Source organism: Nylanderia fulva, unplaced genomic scaffold (assembly GCF_048542155.1).
Source record: "Nylanderia fulva isolate GAGA-0341 unplaced genomic scaffold, ASM4854215v1 Scaffold2, whole genome shotgun sequence".
In the NCBI taxonomy this organism is placed as follows: domain Eukaryota; kingdom Metazoa; phylum Arthropoda; class Insecta; order Hymenoptera; family Formicidae; genus Nylanderia; species Nylanderia fulva.
Genome location: NW_028190263.1, coordinates 1,362,083 through 1,383,240, shown reverse-complemented (window position 1 = coordinate 1,383,240; position 21,158 = coordinate 1,362,083). Strand labels below are relative to the sequence as shown.

Below are 21,158 nucleotides of genomic sequence, written 5' to 3'. Positions count from 1 at the left end.
TTATTTTATGACCCCACGATACGAGAGAGAACGCCTGTTTGAGAAATACATACGATTCGTTTACGAGCGGAACAATTTTTTATGTCAAAACTTATATACGAAATGGAACGTGACAAATATTCTTTTTAACTATAAAATGTGTTGCATCTCTATAACTTATTTTTATAATTTTTAAAGAAATTTTATATAGAGAGAACACGTAAAATTATTGTCAGAAATTGAAGTATTCGATGTGCGTTTAAACAAAGGAAAATGCACCGTCACGATATACCTATGTGAGTCAATCCTAATAGATTTCAAGAAAGAAAAAAAAAACAAGGCCACACGCATACAATTATAATACATATATCACAATATGACAGTAAAACATACGATCAAAAATATAAAAAAATAGATAGGAAAGTAAACTGTTAGAAAAGATGCAGCGCGCGTTCTTTACGACGGATGAATCGTAAAATGCAAATTTCCCAGTGATTGCGTACTGCCAACCGCAACCAATTCTTCAAGTGTATTGCAAAAGGAGAGAATCAATATATCGCATTTTCGCGCTTTCATCCCATATAGAGGCTATCGATATATGCATTTGCTGAACTAATAAATAAGAAAAAAGAAGAATAGCGACCATTACAATAGTGAACGAAATAAGAATTTCGCTTATTTCCTTTTATACGTCGCGCAAAGTAAATCAATTTGCGTGCGGTGAGATAAATCATCGAGATAAAAATCACGCTCGCGCCGATTTATAGCGAATTCGATCGTCACGGAAAAGAATGCCAAAAAACGATTACGCACGAGCGACTTTCGTGATAGAAAGAGAGCGATGCTAAACGAATCGTTCGTATTTGTCTCTCTCTTTTTCTTTCCGTCTTCGTTCCAGAAACGTGGCGCGATAGAGAGGCCTTTACAGCCACGCGCGACTACTGGTAAGATGAATTATTGTGCAACGTAATTGCGTGGTTTGCCGTGGAAACGGCCAATCGCCCTGGGCTCCGACGTTTTGCCGCGGAGACTAGGTAGTAAGAAAAAGCTGATGGAAAACAGAAGTTGCGGTTGCCACTCGTTCGGTAGGTCGCGCAATGCAAAACGAGCTGCGCCTGCAGCTTATACCCGCTCGAATCAATCCGCGGTAGCAAAAGTGTCATCTCCGAGAGCGAGAGCGAAAAGGGAGAACATCGCGGATGCACTTTGAGGCGACGCGTCGAATTTGAACAAAAATACATTTCTTATTTTATCTCGGTCTAACGTGTTATACATATTACTTATATGATTGTTAATTAAATGTTGATTATATATCTCATTAATTTCTACGATTTCCGTACTCGTAGTAATAAACTGCATATATGTAAATGCTGATTACCGTAGTATTGCAGAAATTACTAACGACTTTCACTATTTTTCGCGAGGCGGTCGCCTATCTCAAGTGGATTATTATTATTATTATTATTATTATTATTATTATTATTATTATTATTATTAGATGTATCGTGTTAGATGCATAGAGTATTATATAAATTATCGACTAAACGGTGCCGGCAGGCGAAATCGAACGGTGTAGTGTATACAGAGATAATAATTTTCTCTCGTTTTCAATAAAGCAGAAACGAGCGGGAAGTTTGCACTCGCCGCGTGACAAAGCGTTATAAATTTGCGCGCAGATTACGCGCAGTAGCGCGGCCACGAGAGGATAGCAAGCAAAAGAGCGGTGGTGGCGTCGCGAGAGAGTGTGGGTACACCGGCGAAGGTGAAAATAAGACGTAAACGAGAGAGTTAAGCGGTTTGCGTGCGGCGAACACGTATAGGCAACACGACCGAAGAAATATCGACGACTTTCTTGCGTCGAATCCCTCCCTGCCCTCCTTCTCCCACCCATGTTGCGCCATCGCGAAAGATCCGTTATCTCATCGCGAGGAGGGTATAATACTAATGTATCAATTTGCGCGTCGGTCAGATCGTTTAAACCACTAGATAAATGTCAGGCGAGTTATTTCGCGAGACGCAGTTTTCCGCGAGGTTTTTCGCGCCAGGATCGATTAGACGAGATCGTTTGGCAAACATTTTTTTTTTTTTTCAAGACATTTCGATATACGAGACGAGGATTCGAGTCTATTCGCGAATAATGAGTCTCTCGGAGTGTTTGGGTATCAGTATTTCCTCCTCGCAAAGGGAAATTGCCTGACTTCAATTTTCCGAGCAATACGGCGAGAAGAGTCGGCTATTTCCCTGTTTCTGACACGTCAGCGACGGTGCAGCTATATATCCCGTGTTTTATGCGCCCGCTCACTCATAATCCTGTACATTACATAAAAACCAGTGAGTTAGCCAGGTGCACCCCTCCTTCGCCGCGGAGGTCAACGAAAATGCGTACTATTCCATTTACCGCGAGCGAGTGTTAGAAGCGACGATCAGTCGAAAGGCTAATCGAAAGAGCGAGATCGCGGAGTAGGAGCGAACAAGCGGCGAAGGGGAGGGCGAGGGCTCCGATTGCACGAGATAATTGAAGATAATTTTCTCGGCCTGTGGCCACGGCTCGTGCTGCCATGCCCACTTAACTTTCACGTAAGGGGATGTGGCCACTTAGCCGTTTACATGCTCGCTTACTCTCCATGCATATGTAAAGCGCCGTCGGTGGTTTCCCTGTGATGGATATAGACGCGAGAAGAAGGGAGAGAGACAGCGGATACGAGAGAGGATCTTCCGTCACTTATGACGTATTCCCGGAAGTCTAGGCCGCGAAGAGCGCGTCGCGAAAACTGCGATTCGGTGGCGAACTTTGATCATCACGTGGTCGCGTGACGGCTACATCTCACATTTATTTGCAAATTTATTTAGCGAAAATATTGTTTGACGATGACGTATGTCAGCCACGTGCGGTCTTGTTACACGAGGAAGTGTCAGAATGAAAATATAACAAGTTAAATTTGACAGATGCAACAAGTGTTGAAGCAAAATTTTGAAGTGAATTTTCTCGAATGACGGAGTAGCTTAAATTTCGATATTTATGAAGCGATGTAGACGTAAAACAAGGCGCAATTATGTACTCGCCAGTGGTATTAATCTGACATTTCAATTTCTCCCAGCGCAAACAAGGAAGTAGGATAAAGATGACCCTATCCTCGGAGATTCGTATTATCAACAAGGTGCTCCTCGAGTTACCGATCGGTATCCGATCTCCTCCGCAGGCGGACAAGGAGGAAGGATTTCTTCAATTTCACGGGTCTGTTCGTCCCCTTCAATTACCGGCACTTAACCAGCAATAATTAGACGTTTCGGGATTGGGTATCACGCCGGCGAACCTTTAAAGCGGATAAAAGCGAGGCGAAATAAAAGAGGAACATCCTTTTTTCCACCCTTGTGTTCCTACTCTCTTCTCTTTACTTCCTTCTCTTCCATTTCTCGTCCTTTCTCCCCTATCAATGTGTCTCATCCTCTTCCCGCCATTCACTTTCTTTCAATCCGCAACGGCAAACAAGAGTCGTCTCGGGGAGAATTGTCTCGCTCATCGATACATATTTGATTGAACGACTCTCTGTAGTCTTCTAATGGCGAGGGGACGGATATCTCGTAACTCTGTCGAGGCAGTAATCAGAAACTTGCCGCGATAATTGCGTTCAATAATTTCTTTCGCATATTCCGCAAAAACGATGAGTCGAATAAATTATCGACACAAATACTACTATCCCGTAATAATGGTTGTCTCGATTAATAATAGATAAACAAGGGATTGCGCATTCGTAATCAAACAGAATGTGTTGGAAGTGCGTTTGAAATTTAAATTGTCAACAAGTAAGGATTGCGATCTCTAGAAAAGAGGTGTTTACAGCGCAATTGATTATTCGCCGCAGCGCGGAAAGATACCATAGTCGTTTCTTCTTAGCAAAAGAGTCGGGGAATAATCTTCCGTATATATAATCTCTTTCTCTCGAGCTACCAATGCGCGAGATTATCGATCCGTCAAGATAATATCGTAGACACCGTTTCGCATCGCGTTAATCTCGCAGATGATGACATTACGTACCTCTGCTACACCATACCAAATGTCTCCCGATTCATCTCTCTTATCCGCTCGTTCGCCAATACGCACACAATCGCTGCCTCCTTTCTTGCGACCGCAAACGAGAGAGGAGAACCGTCGTAAAATCCCGGAGAAGGACTATACCGGTCGGCGATACATATTTGATCGAACGACCGAGCCGCGGAGGGGGTTGAAAGGGGGGACGGGTGGAGTTTTGATGAAGTGCCAGTAGCACGGGGCACGTGCACACGGGGGGCAATACTAGACGTCTCGACGGTGGTGAAGCCGATATTTATTGCACCCGTGGGACACGCAGGCACACGTATATATATACACCTACATCATCGGTATATAACTCTGATATAACTAAATTCGCGTTTATGGGCCCCGCCCACGAACAACGATAGTAGTTTCTATATCTTTCTTAGAGGAAGAAACACATCTTCCAGCCACGGAATCCATCGCGCGATGAAATGCCTGGAAGTTTCGAGGCGAAACGGGAAGCGCTGAATCATTCGCGACGCTATTAAATTCTGGGATATCAAAAGGAAGGATCTCTGGATCTTATCCGGTTCGTTCTCGGCCGAAATCGATTCCTCGCCCAGATTCGCGATGTCGTGTTGGGATAAATATGGACCAATCAGACGGGACGGATATAGAAGAACTGTTCGTGAATGTATTGAAATAATAAGATACTCGGATGAATTTCATAGAAGGGAAAATGTCAATTTTAATTATGTCGAGCTGAAGTTATTTTAGAACCCGTCACACAGGGCTTCGCAGAAAAATTCATACGCGAATAAAATGTCTTGTACGGAAATAGAAAGACGTATATATACGCGTTTATAAAACCGACAGTAAAATTTGTGAATTAAACGATAGGAATTTAATAGGAGGTCCGAGGGTGAGCGAAATTTTAAACTAAATACCCGCCGGAGGACCTCTCGTTGCGCGTATTCGTTACGTTTTATAATACCCGCGACGCAAGGGTGGCTTTATGACGAATAAAAGCCTTCATGGGGAAGATGAAATTGCGACGCGTGGAGTGAAAAGTTACACGATGGCTCCCGTGCGTGCGCGAAAACGGGTGCCGTACAATTTTTATACGAGGTATTTTACACCTGTACTCCTCTCACCGTAAACTGCTTTCGTATTATGCCATCAGCGGCGAATAGAACAGAAAACGGCGACGACAACGTCAGCATATTCGGAAAATTACCGAGGAAAAATACAACTAATCTCGTAAGCTGGCCAAAAAATTTGCCAAACCTTCCAATCATGTTTCCCATATACAAATAGCAATATTAATTCGCGCGGAAGAAAGAATGCAAACTGCTTGGATCTCATTGTCAATGTAATTGAAGAACACCGTTATTCTCCACACTCTGTAGATCCGCAATCTGCATTCCTTCGCGATTGAATCGCGATTGCGAAATAATGATCTATAGCACGTGAAACACCGACCTTGGTCCTGCACGCGTGGAAGTCGCCGGCGATATTCCTGAGATTGGCACCGATGCTCGACCACGACTGCCTCTCGTTGAGAATCAGACAGCAGCAGGAGCTACCGTTGTTGCAGCTGCTCACCTCGAGCGGGCCCGCTTCCATGACGGAACTCTCGGAAGCGAAGCGTCTTCGCGGTCGTGGCCTTGGGCTTGGCAGCGGCGCGCCGCCGCTGTTGCACTCGGGGAACTGGAAGGTCGCGTCTCTCATCGGGCTGTTGGGGACGGAAACTGTCACCTGGGGCGGCGGCAGCTGATCCACCGCCGACTGCACCAGATCCGGCAACGGCAGATTCGAGAGATCCTCGGAGCTGCCGCCGGGTTGCAGAAAGATCACCAGAGGCGGCTGCTGGGCCTCGGGATTGCGAGGCGCGCGATCTGAAACGAGAAAAGAACAATTTTCCTTTAAGATTATTCCTTAAGGATTTACTATGCGTATAGGGAAAGATCATTTCGATGTAAATTAGAAAATTATTCTGGGATTATGTCGTTGCGAATGCATTGAACTGTGCACTCGCGTGATGTGTATATATGTAAATTAATAATGATCGCGTTTTACAGCTCCCAACGTGCGCGAATGCAATAACACTTCGCTCATAACAGCAATTGATTACACGCAAATTACGTCACACAATAGTGACTTTTCATTCCTGGTGACTGGAATATGCTTGTGAGACAGTTACTTCGCTTATAAGGTTTTAATACCACAAAGTGCTCGTTGCAAGGTGAGCATGCATGCAGTCCGGGTATGGCGAGAACGACATTGTTGAGTAATGATCGCTTTAAAATTTCTAACGGGTGATTCGACAACCTTCTACTCTCGCAGTTTCGACATTTGCTGCGCGTTAGAGAGAATCTCTTGAGTCATATATGTATATGTAAACACGAGTTTAGATAAAACGATATTATAGGAAATATGATATCCATCGTGCTCTCTAAGCGATTATATCTATATGCAGGATGTAATAAATATATAGTTACTATAAATAATCATATTGGTGTTTAATTTCCTTGGCACAAAGGGTAAGTTTAAATTTGCGAACGCATTTCTTCGACGATATACAACAATCGTCAACAGTATCATAATGAGAGACGTCAGATGGAATCAGGCTGCCTCGCGAGCTCGACAAATATATGTTTCGCTATCTATGCTTGGATTACGTGCGTTATCACGTCTTACGGCAGACTGCCTGTCTCGTGTCTAGATGTGTACATGTTTTTATCTTCAACGGCTACGATTTCATAGAACAGTCCTCATCGATAAAGCCTCGAGTCGTGGCCGAGGTTTCTTTTGCTACCGAATGACAAGCTTTCAACTGCGTACTTATGTCGTTGCTTATTATATTTGCCGTCCAGATAATATTGTTTCCTTTCCTTTCGCGTCATCGATATAATAGCAACTATAATACTATACTAACGCAGAGTTTTCTTAATCAAATTACCACATAGTTTTTCCTCGAGAGAGCTCGGAATATAATTTAATATTTACCCCCGAGATAGCTAGTTATATAAATAAATATTTCTTCATCTTGTATAATCAATATAGCAGATATACGATTGCATTGTCGGATATATCGGCGCACGCAAAGTGGCAGATGACGTCACTCCTTCCCTATACAAGAGATAACGGGGCATCACGCGGAGAAGACACTTGTCTCGCGCGCGTTACGAAACAGAATCGCACGATATCATCACGATCCTCTGCTCTCGCGGTTGCAACCTTGAAAGACCCGTCGTACGAATCCAAGTGAAGCGGTGAAAGCAGTATCTATCCACCAAGCCGCTGCTCACCGTACTGCGAGGCTCCAGAAACATTTAGACACGGCCACTTTTCATTTCGCGCGACGGATGGATACACGGAGAGAGCCTCATGCGTGACAAAATAACAATCCTACCGTGCCTCCCGGTCGTCCATTGTCTCGTGGACTCTCTGTATACGTGCATCCATCCCTCTTTTCTTCCTCCCTACCCTTCTTTTTCTCCTCCTCCTCTCGCGCGAGTAACCGCGCACATGGTTGCATCCTTGACATTTCGAGTAGAAGCCCCGGGGCTCTTTCACTTGTGCAACGGCACACACATCGTCGTCACCTACACTCGATTAGCGGAATCTTCGAGAGTCGAGAGTCTGCAGCATCCGCGACATAAAGAGAGAGAGAGAGAGAGATGCGGTCGGCCGCACTTTTCGTTGCTTGCAAAACATGTGTGGCATCGACGCCCCGTTGCTTTCTACCTGCTTTTCCAGCCAAATGTCACTTGACGTGGCCCGCGTGAGAATGCTTTGGAAAGAACCTTTGCGCGGAGATTTATAATAATCGAACTCGATATTTATTATTGCGACGTAAAGTGTGGCCTAAGATGGAGAGATTAGCGAGAGTTACCTATAATTCAGCCGCGAGACACGTACATCGTACTTTGGAAATTGATTTCTAATCGATTTACTCGGCTAATACGCACAAACACTATAAAAGATATAAATCTGTGAGTATGTATATACAGATGCATTTCGTAAGAAAACGTAACAGAATAAATCGAAAAGGCCATATATTTATCGAAGATAAGTTATCTTATTATAGAGCTAGATAAAAATATCAATTATCGAATAATAATGTATTATAAAATCGATTATTCTAAAGTTAGACAAACATGAAATAAAGAGGAACATATTATATAAAGAGTATAAGAGACTTGTTGGAATAATGCATATAATTGAATACAAAAATAAAAACATCACAGCACTGATAAAAAGATTTCTGTTTATATTTCAAAACGAGATATTAAATGAATCCTCTTAGAATTTCATAAAATATATCGCACAAGAAACCTCGAGAACGATTAACTACACATCTCTCTTACTCGACAGCGTCGTTATAAAAGAAAAACTCGACGAAGTATTTCCGCACTTTGCGAAAAACACACGGCGATCTCGCGTGCGGTTTTCGTATCACCTTTGTTCAACGGCGTGTACCAAAAAGCTCGTCGTGGCAAATCGCTGAAAAGGGCATAAAGTTCCGGCACAGGAACGCGCGCGCGCGCGAGAAAGAGAGAGAGAGAGAGAGACGCATAAAAGGCGAAGGTTGCCTCGCGAGCAAAAAGTGCATCGCGCACGTGGCCAACACCCGCATGCACTCTTCGTGGTCTCATGTGTGCACTTTGGCGTATATATCTGGATCGAGCTATGTGCACACTTCGAACGTGAACGGTGAAGAAGGATAGAGACGTCGACCGACAAAGAGAGAGAAGAACCACAGAAAATAGAAAGAAGAGCGCGGTATATACCTATTTATACACACACATGTGCATATATGTATATAGGAATGAGAACAAGAGGGAGAAAGAAAAAGGTAAATAGATGGAGTGGGAGAGTGAGAGAAGAAAAGAAAGATCAACACTGGGAGGAACGAGAGAGAGAGAGAGAAACGAAGACGGTAGCATATGCCAGCACGTGAGTCACATGGAGCGCCCTTTGTACATAAGTGCAACGCAACTTGTTACAGTGTATGCATATGTAACGGCGCGAGCCAGTTTCGGCTCTGTGTAGGTGTACGTGTGCTCGCGCGCAGTGAACGCACAAAGAACCTCTCTCAAGGCCGCTGCATGGTATATATACGTGGCATCGCGTATATATATACGTATACGCAAAATGCGTAAAATGCACCTCGGTCCTTGCACCGCATGCGCTTCTCTGCGCTCTCTCTCTCTCTCTCTCTCTCTCTCTCTTTTTCTCGCGTGTGACAATCGGGCGTTCTTTTTATCGCTACTCGCTCTTTTACATACTTTTCCGGAACAATGAGGTAGCACCCGAGAGATACGGGAGCACGTAATCGGAACTACGTCGTTTCACAGACCTATCGCGGATCGACCGTGATTTCCCATCTCGGAAACACGTCGAGATGTATCTCTTCGGAACAATATACACCTAGCCGATTGCTAATTGCTCAACTGCTATTTATGTTAATGAAGTTTAATTTCACATCCCCGAGATTATCAAGTTTACTATTAAATTGTACTGTGGCGTAACGAAAAAAATTCAAGTACATATTATATACTGAAATCTTATTCATTTTGCAAGGTCTACGATGTGAGTAATCGATATGCATTAAATATCGTTCAATGGAATTAATTGAACAAAAGTAGAATTGTAAATTCACTTTTGTGCAGCGACGATAACTCGCGAGGTAAACGTTTCGAACAAAAGTCCCGGAGTCACTATGTATTCGGATCATGTCCGACGATGTCGAATATATTATATGTTTCGAGGGGGATTATATACAAAGCGCGCGTACCAATCGAAAGGTTACAATGTAACGCGATGCATCACTGATCGATCGCAGGGCCAAACGGAAAGGTCGATCTGTCAGATTCGCGGCGCGCATTGAGTTTAATAACTGATTAATAAGAGGCGATTTTAGCCGCCAATTTATCAAGACGCGTTATCGCGTAATTAAAATGCTAAAAAAAAAATGCGTGCTGCAATCATTCTTGCCCAACGCGCAATTGACTTGGAATTAAATTATGTTCCGTACTGTAATATTCATTATTTCCTTAACAGCGCAACATATCCGAAAGACGTTCGGAGGATATTTAAAGGACATTTAAACATCCTTTAAACATTTTTTGGATATACGTGTGCTATTAAGGTTATAAAATAATAATGTCAGAGATCGATTAAAATAAGTTGTAAGAATTTAGTGTATTAAATTCTGTTCGAAGAATTTGGTTAGAAAAATCACAGAATTAATAATTAATGACTATTTATTCGTGGCGTTCGTTTTCGTTTGCTCCGGACGTGACTATACGCAGCGGTGCAATTTCGGCGCCGATTCGGTGCAACAATCACGATTATTAGCGTAACGGGGCCCCCTTCTCTCCCCCAGCTACCGTCATTATTTCGCGAATACTCGGTAATAATCGGACGAGTTTTGTTGCAGGCAAACGCGTTCGCGCGCGAGAAGCGGAAATCGATTCCGCGAAGAGGCGATTCGCCGAAGAGGCAACGATCTGCGATGCAAAGGCGCAGCGCGGCTCTTCGAGAAGCTCTTCGCGGGTTTCGGGACACGTGCAGTGCAGGATGTGTTTCGTGAGTTGCGAAAATTAAATAAAGTACCCTCTGCGTCGTTCCCGTTGTTGCACTTCCTCGCGATTGTCTCATTCTTTTATCGCCTGTTCGTTTCACGTGGTTCCCTCCCGTCACGGTTTCCCTCCCCTTTTTTCTTCGCCTCTGATAAATTTACAGAGCGTGATTCGAGTCCATCACTCATGTGCGAAGGTAGAAGACAAAGCGATAGAAGAGAGTATTATTTATTCGTTTCGTGCTTCTTACGAAGTGTCACTTGTCACTTTTTCTATTTTTCTTTTTTTACCTCATCGTTTCACACCCGCGATAACAAATTAAAGTTTCTTGCACTTGTTATATATATATATGTAATTTGAATAGCTTAAATTTCTCTGAATAAATTATATTTTTAATAAATTATATATTATTGTCAATAAATAATTTCTCATGGCTGAATTTAGAATTATTTTCCCGCGCTGCGTCGAGAATCAGTTCGAATGCTCGCAAGGGTGTTTATCGTCGCATCTTCTTCAGCGCATAAGTGGACGCTTATTTTCGACTCTCGAAAAGTACGTTTTGTGCGAAGCGTAGAGCGCGAAGATCGCGCAAAGGCGAGCCGAGGGCATTAATCAGCGTGGCATTCGGATGTCTTAAAAGAGAGAGAGAGAGAGAGAGAGAGAGAGAGAGAGAGAGAGAGAAAACTGCGCGCCTTTAGTTAGCTGTATTTCATCAAAAATACGCAGAAGATAACGTCAACAAGGAGCGTTGCGCATGCGACCAGAAGTTATTTTTAAAAATTGCGAAGGACTTTAATTAGTATACAGGGGGGGTCTCTCTCGTCATGGTGACTCACGTGCGCGTCTCAAGTTACTTCAACGAGTGCCTAACTGAATTGTCACGCGATGGGAGATCGCGAAGAGCGAAAGAGCAACAACAATTTGAAGAGGATTGAAGACGTATAAAGAGAAGGACAAAAAACAATTCGTTCCGCACTTTGAAGGACCACAAGGAGCGAAAAATGCATGCACACTTGATTTTTTACGCTCGATGAAATTTCGATGACAGATCGCGATAAATATATATAATACGAGGCGCGCCCAATCTCGACGGCGCAGGAGGAAAAGGTTCGCGTAGATAGCATCTGCCGAATTTCATGAGCCGGTGGATACGCGTGCTAGCCCCTATCTGATTCCGGTCTACCAGAAACGCGCGGCTTCAAGAGACCGTAAAAATGTTTTACACCGCCGCGTTATAATGTCTGGTCGCATATATCGGAGAGCAAAGAGCGGATATTATCTCCTCGATGAATTATTAATGTCGCTGCAGGTAGTTAATATACCCGCTACACGAAAATTAGCGAAGAGCCTCTGCGTTGACTGCTTCAATCAGCGCATGGAATTAACAAACCGGAAAGATGCGCGTCCGTCGAAGATAAATATTCATTTGCGGGGAATATGAGCAACGACCTCATTAGCTACGCGAGCGTTGATTACAAAATGATTCATAAACGATGTAAAAAAATGACGAGCAAGAAACAAGTTACTCAAATATACTGGCTCTTTAGAGTCATTTGGGTGTTGCGGAAAATTTGTTATTAGGTAACATACATATACTTTTACTTTGCTGAATAAATGATTATGTATTTCTAATGCACCGATATTACTTCATCGTGAGGCGTGGATTATTCAAGTTTAACTATCCTTATGTAATTATAATAACAGATTTAAACGCGTCATTATAGAATCGCGAACGGATACTGTGGTTAATTAAGCATGTGGCACACGATACTATTTTATGTGCGGGATTGCTTGCGTGCGCCTGTGCTGACAATCTTACTCTTTGCTAAGCTGAAAATTTTGTCTGCTAGTCACGCTGCACGACTGATTTACCAGATTTCCGTTCATCAGTTGCAAAATACATGTCAATAAACATTCGCAACGACATGTAACGATATTGACCCATATTCTCGAACCACTTTTCTCGCTCAAAACGCTTTTAGCGATAAAAATGGTTCGAGAATAGAGGTCATCGTCATTGAATAAAATGAAATTTTGGTTTCATCAAAATAATCCAATTTTTACTTAGTATTTAATTTTGAATTTACCGAAAGTCCATATTGTCCAAATCCAAGCTAGCAACAGGGTCGTCGGTACTGCCAGTATTGGTTGCAGCATTGTTATAGCCCACACGATTGCAAATCCAGCAAGCAGATAAGTAAATAGAATTGTACCTCGTATGCGTTAGTAGCTGCTGAAAAAAAATGCAATCTAGAGTTGAGCCTGACTTTTCGTTTACCATTCCATTACTTTGAATCGCATTATTACGTTCCTTTATCTCGATCAGCGACGCTTGCCTAACGATCAACGATCGCCCCGACAATTAATTAAACGTCCACTTCTGTCCGTGGAACACGCGTTTATTATCGTTTGCTTTTCGCGCGTATGCTGATTTATCGACGTTTAACGAGGCATCTCCGAGAGAGAGAAAAAAATTGCGGAGTAACGGAGAGAGAGAGAGAGAGACCGAAAAATTCGATAAGCTCGACGGGCAAATAGATAAAAAGAAGCGACGTCGTGCCCTCGAGTGTGTCTGCCTTGCGACGAGATAAAGCGCGGTTTACACGCGCTTCCGATGATAACGAATTGCCGATGTGAGAAAGAGAGATGGAGGGAAGGGAAGATCGGAGGATCTCCGTCCGAGCGCGAGGGATGCGATGAATTTTTGAAGAATTCTGTCAATAGCAGTCGCTCTCTCGCCGAGTATATATGAATGGTGGAGAGACCTGGCACAATCTGCAATGACGAATTCCTTTCAATATTTCATGAGGTCTATAGACTCACCAGTCGCTCCGTTCTCTCTCTCTCTCTCTTTCTCTTTCATCCCGGCGGGCATCGATCGTCCGTCTGCCGCAACTCTAAGTGGGATATCCTTCGATAAAACAAGCAAGTCATAGACGTCGTGGTTTTCACGCACGATTTGTCAACGGCGAAAAAAAGTGTCCATTATTTATTACTGTAATTAAATCCAATGATATATTTCTAATTATATATTTAAATTAGAGATGGTCGAGAGGTGTCGTTTCAAGTGTGGGTTTTAGCACGAGGATGAAGATAGACATGCAGTCCAAAATTGTGAGAGCAGCTGCTACGACAAGAGAGGATTTACGAGAGGGAGATAGAAAGAGAGTAACATAATACGAAGTTCAGTGTCAAGTGCGTATCGCGTTACACGAACGTCATCCGATCTTTCTCGTACCGAGAAATCGAACTCCTACGATTAGAGCGATCCCCCGATCATTTGATTCGGTTCTTATCAGGACACGTTTGTGGGAAAGAGGCGCAGAGAGAGAGAGAGAGAGAGAGAGAAGACAGCGCGAGAGATAAATCGAGTGTGTTGTTTCGGGGAGTTTCTCTGAAAATCGACTTCGCGCGAATGACAAGTATCTATACATATTCAAGTACTTCGCGTTAACGAGTTGACGCTCACTCGAGCGTGATAAAATTCCGAGTAAATTCTTAGCCTCATTTAAAGCGAGCGACGTTTGGATCGATAGTATCTCTCTCTCTCTGAAAAAGGCAACGAAGGACAGAGGTGGCAATCTTAAAATATATACATACTCGTACGCGCGCGTAATCGCGACGATCATCGCGCTCTCGCGAAGAGGTTTGCCGCTCACGCGCGACGACACGACGAGGGGGAAGTTTTCTTCTGCAAATGTGTTACGAGAAGACTCTCTCTTCATCTGTGCGCGCGCGGGGGACTGCCCACAGCTGTTCCTATAAATAACAACCCCCGATTTGATGCAACCGCGCGAGTGCTCACAGCGGCAATTCTCCGCATCTTCCTCTCTCTCGCGAAAGCGCGGCAAACTATGGTTATTGACCCTCGGGCCCGGCACTATTTCCGTTCGCGAAATAATGCTCCGCGAGCATCGTAACGTGTGATTTAAACGCGCGCAAGGATGGATCCCGGAGGTCCGATGCGTCGACTACGTAATCCGATATAAATGCGACACATTGTTCCAAATTGTCCATTACACATGTATATAAACATATATATATATATATATATATATATATATATATATACTTGAAGAATGTTAATTTTTTATATATTTATCTCTTCTTCGAATTTATCTCTTATATTTAATAAGTTTCATTATCTTTCACTCTGATCAATTTTTAAAAATAAATATAGATTGATTGTCAGAATTAATTATCTGACATATATTGATAGATTGATTGCCGGATTAATTATTTGACATATATTTGATAGACTAATTATGGATAATTATATGTTATAGTTAAATTGAGATAATGAATCCTCTTTGATAGATAGAGTAAAATCGGAGATAAACTTTCGATATTCGCAAATCAAATAATAACGTTTTTGAAATTTCACAATTCTGTTAATAAATGAAAATTGCGCGAATGGCAAAATAAGAGCAGCATGCGTTCGCATTAAAACGATGTATTACGATTGAAGATTCGATTATTGTCCCTGGGACATAATTACGTTCTACCTGATGTACAGCTTTATTCGCGCAGTAAAATGCAATAAAATATATTATACAATAAAACGGGGGGATTTATCCACGGATTACATTATCCATCACGGTCGCGAAAGATTAAATCTCCATAAATTATTCGTTGTACAAACGATATTCATTAACGACACGGTTCGAATAACCGCCAAGTGTGGTTAGCGCACACGCAATCTCTCTCTGCCTGATTCTCTCAATATATTTTTAATACTCCGAAGTAATATATTTTACCGTAACTGCACAGTCTACAGAGACTTTTTCGATCACGATTATCAAACCGCAACGCAATTAAATGAAGCAAGAAAATATTATTACGTCTGTCGTCCGCCAATAAAATTTCAATCGCGATTCTGCTTCAACTTGAAAGGCTCCAATGTTGGAAATTTATCATTTTCAGTCGCTCAAAATTGCGCTATAGCAATTTTTCATATATACTAATCGATGTGTACTATAATAATATTTTTATTCGAGACTTCAACGAGAACTCTCCTGCGGATTTTCTATTAATTTGATCGAGGTATAAAAAAAAGAGAGAAAAAAAAAGAACGGAGAAAGAGAGAGAGCGAGCAATCGATGATGTCACTTGCGATTGATAGCCGCAATCTCTTTGTGAAATGCGCCGACACGATCGACAACCGAGATTTGGGCTCCGTCGCAGCATCGGTTGCACATTTTATAGTACGTTTTACTGCGTGCGCTGCGACTGACCAGAGAGTAATCTTTTTTTTCCTCCTCTTTCGTGCTCGCGTATTCCTCTCGCCCACATCGCCGATCCTTCTCGTTCTTCTGGTCTCCTCTCTTTCCTTCGTAAAGGAGGCACGACCAGCCGAGGCAGGGTCATGGCCGGACATCTCTCGTCTGCCGTATTCTCTTTCTGTTTCGCTCTACACTCACATTACATCTGTTCTATTCGCGTGTAGCTCTCTCCTTGAACCCTCTCGTAAACCTGAATTTTAGTGCATGCCGAATATGAGGCATCGCGATTTCACGAGACACGTTCTCTCCTCGCATCATCGATTAGATCTGTGAGTGACTTTTCTATATGAAAATCGCCAATTGCAGGAATGAGATGATTTAAGGGGTGACGTGTATTGTGTGTTATTTTTTTTTAAAAGCTATCTCTAACCAGTATACACACTTTTTAATCGAAAATGACAAAAAGAAAAATAGATTTATTTTTCTTATTTTTTTGACATAACGCGAAACATTATGATAGCTATTTTTATAGATTTTCGTCACGGTAAAAGAAGGTTTTTTTAATTTAAATGGAGTTGTATGTAATTTATTTCAAGTGTTACATTTCACAATAAAAAATACGCAAGTTTACAAATTTTGATCATATTTCAAAATAGGATTATCAAAATGTACAGTTTATACGAGGACACTAAATATTCAATTAAAATGAGCGTATTGCTATTTCCGCGACATGATGCAACGTTCACCGAAAATAATACAAGGATATTATAACTGCAAACGTGTAATTGTTGTCTAGAGTGAAGTCAAAAACGTTCGCTCGAGGCGTTGCACAAAGTTGAAAGTTAAACTGTCTAGAGATATCACTACCTGAAATAGATTGAACATTTTTCGACGGTGATTCACGAGATTCACGAGACAATAACGGATCGTGATAAATTTGTCCACCATATGCGGTGCAACAATGCAAAAAACCCGAAGTTTTTCAATTCTTCGAAAACGCAGGTTCTCATCTTTAATAAAAATATAATTGTGTATAGCTTTTTCTTGTCTAATATATTTGAAGGTTTTTTTTTTATTCGAGGCAAAACGTGTACAAGCAATTTCAATATTGTGTTTTCAATTTATTCACTTTTTAAATTAAGTTTTATGAATTTCACGATGAGAATGCAAATCTTTACAATATGCACGTTGACAGATATATTTTTCGGAACAGCTTCTATGAATTATTCGCAACGCGTAGGAAATTAATCACGTTGGGCGCAGAAATTAAAATGTCACACGTGGGTCCCTCCCATATTTCTTGCGCTGCTGCTTCGAATTGTTCCCCGCCACAACCACGTGTTGCACTCTAGAATTCTGACCGAGATGTTATCGACCGCTCTCGTTACACCATTGTCGTTTTGATAGCTTCTTTGTCAATCTTTTATAATTTTAATGTTTTATGTTGCATCATTACACAATTAGTAATAGCTTTGATGAAACTGGCAAAACTTGCGTCAAATACTTGGGAAATTGTCATGAAAAAATCAAGGGATTGTTGTGCTTTTATAATTTAGATGTTTATTGAACAATTGTAATTGTGATGTTCTTATAAAAAAAAAATAAAAACAGTGTTTTTTTTATGTTTTCTTTATTATCCTGCGTACTATTTCGCTCATTATTTTATAATCTGAGTGTACAAACATTAATATAAAAGGGAATGGCACATGCTGCGCTTTATTTACAATAATTGCGTTGCGCAATCGATAGATGTGTCAAGGGATACACGGGAATAATCCCTTCAGTCTCGTGATAATCAGTCTCAAAAATATCAAAAACCGGCAAATCCTCTTTCCCATCAGTACTCTAAATCTCCATTATATTTGTCCAACTACTGTAACGAAATAAATTGCATCTATACGTTCTCCGCAGCGAGTTATTAAAAACAATCATATATTTATCATTTTTATGTACAATATTTTTAACCTTTTCTTTTAAATCTTTTCCAAACAAAATTATTTACATTTTTCATTTTAATTGAAACATTATCTTTCTCTACAAGTTATTGCATCACACACACACACACACACACTCTCTCTCTTTCTCGTTTTGTTTAGGTACACGCAATATCATTAATAAATTAACGCATATATCAATGCATATATGCACTTTCCATATATGCTTCGACATATGGCTAAATGCGACTAAATGCATTAAGACCATTAATAACCATATGCGTACGACCGAACAATTATTTACAATCATTTCACTATTAGTTTCGACTCAAAATTAGCCCGCAGCGGATAACAAGTAGAATCTATCAATAATTCTCTCTCTCTCTCTTTCCTTCCCTCTGACAAACAGCTTATTTCGGCAAGTTGTGAAACTTGCATACAGCGAAGAGCATCGTGACGTAGATGAGCAATTGCTCTACAAGATCATAGAACTCACGATTTCGCGACGGATGGTGGGCGTTCCTGCTCCGGAGTACATCCTGCAGATGCATTAATATCTGCATCAGTCGCTCCTCCGGCGTTTGCGGGTTCTCATCGCGGGGCAAGAATGGTATCGCCATGGTGCGTCTCCCTTGATCTTTTTTCTCTCTCGATCGCAGGCGCAGGTTGACGCGCGCCTCGCGTTATGCGTTTCAAACTCCACGTGTTTCCTGCTTCGCCCTGCAACGACGCACTGCAAAAGCAAGAAATGGTTCGTGGTTGAGCTCACACTGTTCACTCTCCCCTCGCACCTCAATCGTTCGTTCGGAGTCTTCGATGCCTAATCTATCTATAGTTTCTTGCACCGAGTCGGATATTAAGGCGCGTATTAGACGCGGCACGTGGCCGTCTTCAGTTCACCGGCGCACACGCACGCTTTCAACGTTCATCGTAGCGAATCGCACGTGGTGCGCGCACGCATAGTATCGTATGCATATGTGTGACGTTGTGGATCGAGAAGCAAAGTGTCACTATTTTTTTCTCACTGTCGTGAGGAGAGTACCAAGATCACTTTCACGCTATCTCTCAGTCACTTCGATGGAAATAATCGCGAGATACGAGTAAAAAAAAACTCTGTCCCTTCTCGCGAACTATACCGCGTTAGGAGGTGCAAACACTTGGAACTCGGAGTTCTTAAATCGGAGCACGAGACGTGCGATGTCCTCCGCGTGGATAATCTGACAGCCGCACCAGTTGATCCACGTCTCACTCAAGCAACGAGTATAGAAAAACACGTCGTCGTCGTCGCGAGATGAATTTGCAACACGCGACACGAGGATCGAATCGTTCTTCGTTCGACGACAAATCACCTTCACGGAGTCCTCTCTTTGGCGCGAGATATCACACGCGTGTAAAAAAAAGCGAAATTTCGGCGACGCGCCGAAAGAAACAAGGGGTTGAAAAACGGGAGATGTAAAAGCGGAGTAAATAAACTACTGCGAACGACACGAGATCTCGACTGAGCTCAGAGTAACGAGAAACACGTCTGCTCTCCTCGAGGTCTGGCGCGGTAATGATTCCTATGCTTTCACAGTGACTCGGCCGCACGTTCTGCCTTGCGGATGCACAACCGGCTGTATACCCTCACTCCGCTTTGCTCGCGCGGACGATTGGCGGAACAGTGGGGAACACGTGCGCGCGCAACCTCATCGCGAGAAATAAAGGGTGAGGGTAGTCGATATACTCTCAGGGTGGGGTTGCACGCGCGGGGGGAGCGTGACAATACATTGTCCTCCGACGTCGCGAGCGAGCTCCGTTTGAACGCCAATATTTACTGCAATCATGCGTTTGCAGTCACCAGATACAACGACGCGTCCAGTGTACTCGACATGAATTATTTATTCATATATATGTATACAATATTTTATACGTATATGTATATTTCTGAAATATTCATGTTACGTAAAGGAGATGGATGCGACTGATTTTTTCACGTCACTTTGACAAGACAAAGAAATTGTTCTGATTTTGCGGGACGTGATAAACTAAATAAACGGAAATATTTTTTGTTGTAAAAAATATCGCGTATATTCTCTCCACGTCATGACATTTGATAGACGTTGATAGGGACTAGGGAACTTACATATATATATATTTCTGAAATATTCATGTTGCATAAAGGAGATGGATGCAACTGATATGCAATTTTTGACGAGACAAAGAAATTGGTCTGATCTGATTGTGAGATGTAAATTCACCACTTTCTATGGAAGCCTAAATAAACGTAAATATTTTTTTGTTGTAAACAAATATCGCATATACATTCTTTCCATATCATGACATTTGACAGACGTTGACAGGAGCTAGCACTCAGTCGTTTCCGCGCTTGGAAGATGCGAGTGCATTTTTGCTGGGCGACAGAGAACAGAGGTTGGACAAGAACGGAGCGTGTAGCACGTAGCGATGCAGTAGGATCTCTCGACGAGGGAGAGAGTGAGAGGCCACGCACACATTCACATTGCACTACCGGGGCCGTAAAGGCGCGTATGACACTCGAGCGCAACTGCGCAGTTTATACGACCAACTACGACCTTTGCACAGGGGTAGAATTTTCGACCGCCAATCGAAACTGTTTATATTATTTCGATTAAAAAAAAAAAAAAAGAAAAGTTTAAACAATTAAGGCCAACTAACACCAACTCAAAGTTATTGGGTGTTAAACAAACTTAACATTAAATGTAAAAAAAAGACATCTTGCCCAAGTGACTGAACAGAGGTCCTTTTAAAAAACCTATGAAAAAATAATTGATTGATCGCATTAGTATCTAATAAAACAATTATTTGCCGGACCTGACACCTGTTCAAAGTCAAAACTATTAAACCAAATTTCTCGATAAGCGAAAAAGATAATGATCAGGTTACCAATCGAGTCCATTTTTTTAAAATTCTGTATCGTCCAACATTAGCAAAAAATTTTAAACAATTTAAAAAAAAAAGAAAAAACGAACCGCTCAGAGAAGCTGAAAAAGTCAAACGAAATTTCACTCGTGATTCTAATTCCGATTTTACTGGCTCTGTTATTAATGTTAATTAATTTTAATAGCGGGATATTCTTTTAACGAGTAGTTTCGATTCGATTGCACAGTGACGAAATAGACGCGTGCATTATCGAGATTAATGATAAATATTATTGCGATAATATTATTGATAATTGTTAAGCTCTCTCCGTTTATACTCTCTCCGACGACTATAATAGACGCTCGGGTGATAACGAGCATCGGTGTCAAAGATTAACTCGAATCGCTCGAATGACTATATGCAGAGTTAATGAGCTCGTGCTTATAATTAATTAGGAACGGATGGGCGAAACAGACATGAGCGCGGACTCGCGCTTAATTTCCTGATAATTTGTGACGACGCAAACGATATTCACGACGGT

General features: G+C 42.0%; 1 protein-coding gene across 6 annotated transcripts in view; it reads right to left on the bottom strand.

Annotated features, from left to right (window-relative positions):
* The window catches only part of LOC114945327 (uncharacterized), a 67,196-nt gene that overhangs the window by 7,612 nt on the left and 38,426 nt on the right, over positions 1–21,158 (bottom strand). For all 6 annotated transcript variants that reach the window (XM_029321479.2, XM_029321483.2, XM_029321482.2 and 3 more), the window contains 2 exons: positions 18,237–18,473; positions 5,477–5,892 (listed from right to left, as the gene is read on the bottom strand). In XM_029321479.2, the coding sequence (XP_029177312.1) occupies positions 5,477–5,892; positions 18,237–18,360 (540 nt within the window). In that variant the 5' untranslated portion in view covers positions 18,361–18,473. The remainder of the gene's footprint in view (positions 1–5,476; positions 5,893–18,236; positions 18,474–21,158) is intronic.